We start from the raw sequence: 7,661 nt of genomic DNA, 5'->3' as shown, positions 1-7,661 counted from the left end.
TGCAGCATTTCTCTCCGCATCACTCAACACAGGAAGAACTCTCTTGGCAAGCAAATGGAACAGAAAGAAAAGTCAGCATTACAAAAGCAAGCGCTAAGGACAAATGATAATAAGGTTTGTGCACTGGGGCTAGTAACACACTGGAATAATGGCTGACCTTAAACAACTTCAAGTGACAGAGGGTAGAGACTGGAAGAAGAAACGTGGCTGTTCACTAAAGTTTCAGAAGTGTCAACTGTGTGTGCATGGAAGATACAAGTCTTACTTATATAAATATAACTTTTATAAGATGTAGGGCAATTTTAAAACATTAACAACTGTTTTTATTAAGACCTTTATTTTAAAATTTTCAAAATATAAAAATAATAAACATGGATATTTAATAAACAAAACAACATAATTCAACTATAAATAATAGAAGTGTTGACAACCCACAAAAACAGTCACTATAAACATTCTGTGCATACAAGAGTAATTTTCTAGTTCAAGTTTTACCTTTTCAGTTCAAGTTTTATCATCACTTTTAAAAATAAACAAGGAAGCTGCTACAGCTTAACCAGTTACTTTCGCTCCACTCAAAGAGCAGGGAATTTCCCCCATGCCAACACGCATTCATGAAATGGGATAATTATGGGCACAGGTACTAACCACTGGAACAACCCAGTCTTCAGACAAGAAAAAAACTCCTTTGGTGTTTTCAGATTCAACAACAGTCCATAGAAACTGAGTTAAAATAAACCACTTATTAAAGGAAATCTTGTGCCAGACAGTATGTCCTGAAGTATTATCACAGGATTAGGATTCTGAGAATCAAAAGTAAACATGTATGAATGCTTTGCTGATACTTAACTGTATCTTAAGAACATTCACTAAGGTGCTAGACTAGAATCTTGGGGGCAAAATGAAAAATACACATCAAGGGAAAACTTATACAATACAGTAACTCATTTCTTTGTAACTCATCAAATAGTCTGTAAATATCTGTAAGAAATACTCTGCCTTCAGTTGAGTAAAGGACAGATGGCAATTTAAAGCAGAGAAAAATTACATAATTATTTTAGGACTAGAAAAGTTTTTATTTCAAATATGAGGGAAAAAACATGCTTGAATATATCATTTTAAAATTCTAACCAAATGAATAGCCTTCCTCTTATGAAAATAAACTATTTTCTTTTGGGAGAAGCTGGGCACAAATAAGGATACAGTCATTCTGCATCTTTTCTTAAATGATTAGGTGTTCTCTAATGGGGCTGGGCTCTTACCCCAATTCAACATATACCACTTTATAATTCTGCAGGTGGCTGAATTACTGTAAGTGATAATAGATTAAAGCCTAGCAAAGATTAGACAACAGATTCAATGACACTGAAAAGTTTAGTAGCACCAATGACTGTTTCCTAAGACACTTGAGGGGACTGTATCACTTTAAAGTATCTTGTAAACAAGACCAAAAATATTTAATTGATCTGTATTTTGAGCATAAATATTTATAAATTCTATTTTAAAAAACAACAAATATAGCATGACTAGAGCGACCAATAGTGTAAAATCTAAGTATATTGAAAAATATAAAGATATATAAAAGGCTTCCATAATGCAGTCATGCAGAGGTAAACTGCTCCATTCAATTACACAAAAAATGATCCTGTACAGTTATGAACACATAGCTCCACTATAAGTTTATTCAGGAAAACATTTTAAAGGAGAGTCTCTAGTAAACAATGGATAAGGACTTAAATGTACCTGACCAACTGATTCTCCCAACAATTTTCAAAGAAATGCACTGATCTTAAGGAGACATCAACTTGGCCTCTGATTCCCAAGGGTCTATCCATTTTGTTTTGTTTTTATTCAACAGCAAAAGAAAAAAGGAATGGCAAAATAAATTTAAGGTGACAATATGTGGTAGCATTCACCAATTAATCCATCAAAAGAGTTACTGGCAGGTATAGCCTCTTCAGACCAGGGTCTTTGGCTCTAACTTAAGCAGCTACAACACTACCACTGTAAAGACGTGTTTGAAAATAAAAAGTATCAACTACTCTGGTACGAATTCCTCATGGCTGACAATTTGTAAAACGAAAAACAAAAAAACCCAAAAAGTAACAAAAAAAGTATATGTAGGGGGATAAACAAAATGTCTTGCAGGTTATTAGGTAATAATTAAATATATGCCTTTCCTTTATCCATGCATGTATAAACTAATGTAGATCAAGACATATAATTTATAACATGACTACTGAGTTTGTTACATTTTATTTTCATGAAGACAATCACAATGCATACTCAAGAGGGAAAAAGTGTTTGTAGGATATCAGCTTTGTATAAGAAAGCATGACTGAGTAGAACTTTTACAAAGAAATAAAAAAAAAGGCAGAAGCAATATAATTTGGATTTTTCTAGGTAAGAGTGCCTATTACATTTCTCAAATACCTCTAAAGAATCTATTCATGAATACTGAAAATAACTTAGGGAAAAAGTAATTCTGGTGTACTATACAAAAGGGTTTTCCTAATGTTTAGAATGAGAATTTTAAATTTCCACTTTCTAAATTTAAGCTATATTGCTTATTATTAGTACATACCCTTTTAAAGCAGCTGAAAACTAGTCTTTAAAAATAACACATAACACTATTTCCCCTTGCTTGTAAGATTGTCTTTGATGTCTTGATTACAAATGATGAAAATTGTGTAAATTAGACAAATTTAGTAGATGTTCAACTTTAGAACCCATAGATCATCATTTATTACTTGAAAAGAAATAAAATTATTTTTCTTGTTTTTGAAGAGTTAAGAACAACAACAAAAGTTCACTGGACGAAGTGGCCCAAGCAATTACATCAATTAATACAGTCACAAGAACAGACAAATTAATTACAATATGTAAAAAGTACTTTATAGTCTTCTCAAAATTACTTTTACTGGTTATCCTAATTCAATAAATACATCCTAAAAATAAGAAAAATCAGCCAAACTTATTTTTAACTTTTTAATTAATTTTCTTCATTCTAATCTGTTCAATTAATGCTCTTATGACTTTATATAGATTTCTCAGACACAATTCTCAGTTTGGCTGAGATGTAATATATCTCATTAGGAAAGTAAAAGGCCTTGTTCCTTCTTAAGGTATTTTACACATTAAATTGCTATAAAATAAGGAAAGAAAACGTTATGTTGTTAATATGGTCAGAAAGATGACACACGTGATACACCTGTGGCTGAGATGTACTCATAGAACTGTAAAGATAAAATGGTCACCATAGAACATGGAAACATCATTCAGATTGGAAAAGGGCAAACCACATGACAGGATGATGGTATTAACAGTCGCCTCCGAAAGGACAGACACGACAGCGCTTGCTCATGTCGTCACAAAGCTAAATTCAGGCAGTGATGTTCTCTCTCTGCTGGAAAAAGAGAACACTTATTAAAAAACTAAATAACAAAAGAACCCCAAAATTGAACTGCAGTATGAACTAATTCTAAAGTGATTTTTAACAAAATCTCTCTGCATTGTGCTTTCCAAAAACATTAGGTATCAAAGTCACAGCACTATAAAATTGAAAATTTTTGGGGGGTGGGGTAGGGTGCTAGAAAATGTACTAACTGGTCAGGTGGTATTTTTATACAGAGCTGTGAGTAAAGAAATTTTTAAAAATCATGCACAAGCCTCAAGTCAATGTAAATAAACCAAAAGCAAAAACATTTTTTTTCCCATTTTTCTGAGACGGGGTTTCTCTGTGTAGCATTGTAGACCAGGTTTGCCTCCAACTCAGAGATCCACCTGCCTCTGTCTCCTGAGTGCTGGGATTAAAGGCATGCGCCACCACCACCTGGCTAGCAAAATGAAGATTACCAAAATAATTAGAAGGATACCTCATTCGTTTAAACTCCATACAATGGTAATTTCTTTCTTTAGTCACCCTATGTGACACAAAATTCTAAACCAAGCACCAAGTGCAACAACAAAAGTTTTAAAAAGAACACATAATGACACAGTGCCTGGCATATGAGGAAGACTTTAAATGGGTAAGATGAGTGGATGAAATAAATAGAAGGGAGATTTAGAAAAGATCAAATACAAAAAGTTGATACAAAAAAGTAAAATTTAAAAATGTTTTCACTTAAGTAATGAACATAGAATACTAACAAACTATGTCAAGTTAGATATTCTTTTTACTAAGCATATATGGTTTTATTAGAAAATACTAATAATGGCAATCATGGCCAACAATGTATTTTCCTTTCATAGAAAAATTGGGTAGCTATTTAAAATATTACAATTCTGTGTGATAACACACACACACACACACACACACACACACACACACACAAAATACCACCACTTTTTTCTACATTATCGCATGCATACTGTAAAGCAAGCTCCTTTAGTTCAAGGAACTGACAAAAAATTGAGTTCCTCATATATAAGAGAAGGGTGTTTTCTTTTTGACTTTTATAATAGTGGTTTAAAATCTATTATTAAGTGTTCATTTTTCTGTTTAAAGGATTTTAGAAGAAAAAATGTCCTGGGAGAAAAACCCAGGGTGAATAATTCAAACTTCTTTAGGACAACCTTGTTTTGAAGGCTTACTGACTGTTTAAGGGGATAGGGCTACAGATACCTATATAAATACTAGAACTATTTTTCTATAATTAATCTATATTCATTGTGGGAAGGGTGGAAATATATCTTGATAAGATCTGTCTAGTACTCTAAGACAGCCACAACAAACCAAATAAATAAACGTTTGATTTCTTTTTGAGCCATTATACACAATGGTTAGGGTTCCAAGTAAAATTGGAATATAGCCCATCTTCCCACTCCCCAGAAAACAGTTCTGGAAACAAGATACCTTCTTCATTGAGGCTTAGCCATACTTGCTACAAGTAATCAGCCAAAACAGTGAAGTCTTATCTTCATAGTAAACTGCTGGTTTGTTACATTTGACCACATTACAATAAAACAGAACCTATGAAATAGTCTTCCATTTCTTGCAACGTTTTCATTGAGCCTTTGGGCCTTAGTTACTTATTTGTTTAAAAAAAAGTTACAATTATCCAGTAACACTTAAAACATTGTTTAGAGATTAAAATGATGCAAAGTGACAACCATCCCTTGAAGTAATCCTAATCAATCTTTTAAAAAGAAATATAATTTCCCCTGCAGTTGCCTACCTTGCCTTTAATCTTTTTCCCCATTATCAATTCTACTATATGGATAACCAGATGTGTACAACAAAGCACCAAACTGTAGAATTAAAAGGCTTCTACTTTTGGGGGACATACTGTAGCAGGAAAAATGGATGATGGAAAAGATATAAATCTGGATTTGTTGAAAAATGGTTTATAGGTAAATATTTTATTTTTAAACCAAGTTGAGAAGCAACGAGAAAGTTATAAATGAGAATGGGAAGAACTTCTAAACACAGATGTTTACTTGCACTTTTTTGGCGAAATACAATGTATTTGGCAAATGCAAGCATTTGGAAACATACATATAAAACCTCAGTAAGAGGTATCATGTAAATTATTATAATCAAAGCTATGTTGTTTCCACTGATGAGAAAAAGAATATCGGGTAGGAAAAACTAGATTACAGATATAAAATTGTTTTGGAATCAAATGCTAATGTATCATCAAGGTAGAGATAAAAGACACATTAGAGTTCATCCAGTCAAGCCCTTTGTTTTATACATAAGGAAAAAACACTGGGTAAGGCAAAAGACCTGTCCACAGAGTTAGCTACAACAGAGCTGAAAACAAAAAAGGTGAACCTCTTAATCCTTGTCCACTTCTCTAAACTAGGTCACCTACAAAACAAAAGAAATTTAGTGAGATGGTCTAGATCGGAGGTTCTCAGCATTTCTAACAATGCACTCTAACAAAAACTGCAAAGATAAATTAACCCCTAGAAATGACTACAGTATTTAATATACAATCTAGATGCCTTAACTGGGAAAATGTCAGGACTAATTATAGGTGTCTGCCTCCATCACTACTTATAACCCCACATAACCCTAAATAATAAAATGGCCCCAGTGACTGAGGAAACTCCAAAAAGATTTTTAGAAAATTGATAAGAATTAACAAGGGAGGTTAATTGTCAACCTCATTACTATAAATTTAAATATGCATCCATTCATTATTTCATCCGACAAACATCTAAGTGCTCACATGACCCAGGTTTTACTATAATATAAGCACTAGAGATAAAAAGATGAATAAGACATGGTCCCCTTCCTAGAGGAGCTTGCAATCAATCTATCGGGGAAGACAAACATATAAACCAGATAAATTATATTACAACATTAAATATTATAACAGATATGAACAAAGTGCTTTTTAAAAGGGTAAACATATGAACTATCTAATGACCAGGAAGTCCACTACTACTGTGCAGTATTTTGAGATTAAAGACTATCATTGTTACTATAAGCAATCTTGTGGTTGATCAGTAAAAAGGAAGGAGACATCATCAGAGTTGTGTGATTTTTTTTTCTTTTTTTTTGTAAAGTTGGTACTGACATCACAATGCCTTTATCTAGAACTTCCACTTACTCACTAAAACTTTAGGTAAACCACTCCATTTCTAGCAGCTTGTTTTCTTATAAGGAAAATGAGAACTACCATCTACTTAGAAGGTGTTTTCAGTTTTAAATGAGAAACATAAACGTGGACATAGAGTAGTAATATTTATAAACATACTCATGAATTAAAAGCCTAATAGAAATGTATCACTAAATAACACTTATAATTAAAGCCAGATTAATTCTTATAAACATATAACTGTGGTCTAATAAATACTAGGGATACAAAATCCTCACATTAGGGACCATGCTGAGTCACAGATGGTCTTCATATTCATTCAAAGCACCGTGCCTTAAAATATTTTCAATTCTTAAGGATTAGGGAAGTTGAAGAGCTACTTATGAGCTTAACTGAACAGAGCAAGCAATTTCCGTTATATTTCTAGGGAAATTTACAATAAAATTTGAAACTATATTCAATCATAAAGCCAAAAATAGAATGGAGATTTAACTGGCCTTGGAAAGATTTACTTTCTTTATAATACCTGTTTGGTGTAAAGAGAAGAAACGTGAGCCTCTGCCAATTTGGCATCTTTCACGACTACTAAAAAGAAAAGAAAACAAACTTACCTAATGAATCAGAATAGCACATAGTAAACACATAAGAGACTACATAAAAATATATCACAGTCTTTAAAATTTTAAGAGTCATTATTTTAGCAAGTGGAATCTGAGTTTGAATTTTTATATATAAATGTGTACTAACTCCAAGTCAAACATTCCTATAAAATAGTACTGCCATAAAAACATACAACTATAACCCCAATATTAAGGGGAAAAAGACACAAAATCACCACCTGTGCTATACTACAGCAGGAGATCGATACTGCTGGGATTAGGTTTTGGTTGTGTTGGCCCCAAAATGGAAGAAAGTGGTTTTGTTAAAATGTGTTTTTAGAAAAATTACTATAATCTTGAGAAGCAGAAATACTTGAAATAAATATAAAGATATCTCCTACCCTTATTCTACAAAGAATATATTTATTTCCTGAAAATGGTTTAGTTAACATTCAGTAATTATATTCACGTGCCAGAGAATTCTACTTTTAAAAAAAATCACAATTATTTTTTG

The 7,661-nt window shown here is 32.4% G+C and overlaps 1 protein-coding gene across 12 annotated transcripts in view; it reads right to left on the bottom strand.

The window, feature by feature from the left end:
* Window positions 1–318: 318 nt before the first annotated feature.
* Window positions 319–7,661, bottom strand: part of Rbm26 (RNA binding motif protein 26) — a 74,021-nt gene continuing 66,678 nt past the window's right edge. For 5 of the 12 annotated variants that reach the window (XM_021227239.2, XM_040749524.1, XM_040749464.1 and 2 more), the window contains 2 exons: window positions 7,075–7,133; window positions 319–3,406 (listed from right to left, as the gene is read on the bottom strand). Coding sequence is in view for 3 of the 12 variants with exons in the window: in XM_021227245.2 (XP_021082904.1) it covers window positions 3,383–3,406 (24 nt within the window). In the remaining 9 variants the exon portion in view is untranslated. The remainder of the gene's footprint in view (window positions 3,407–7,074; window positions 7,134–7,661) is intronic. The other 7 variants (XM_021227243.2, XM_021227245.2, XM_040749425.1 and 4 more) reach the window with 5 other exon arrangements.

The sequence above is a fragment of the Mesocricetus auratus genome, unplaced genomic scaffold (assembly GCF_017639785.1).
Source record: "Mesocricetus auratus isolate SY011 unplaced genomic scaffold, BCM_Maur_2.0 Super-Scaffold_2245, whole genome shotgun sequence".
Lineage (NCBI taxonomy): Eukaryota > Metazoa > Chordata > Mammalia > Rodentia > Cricetidae > Mesocricetus > Mesocricetus auratus.
The sequence above is the reverse complement of the archived record's forward strand: the minus strand, read 5'-3'. Positions and strand labels throughout refer to the sequence as shown.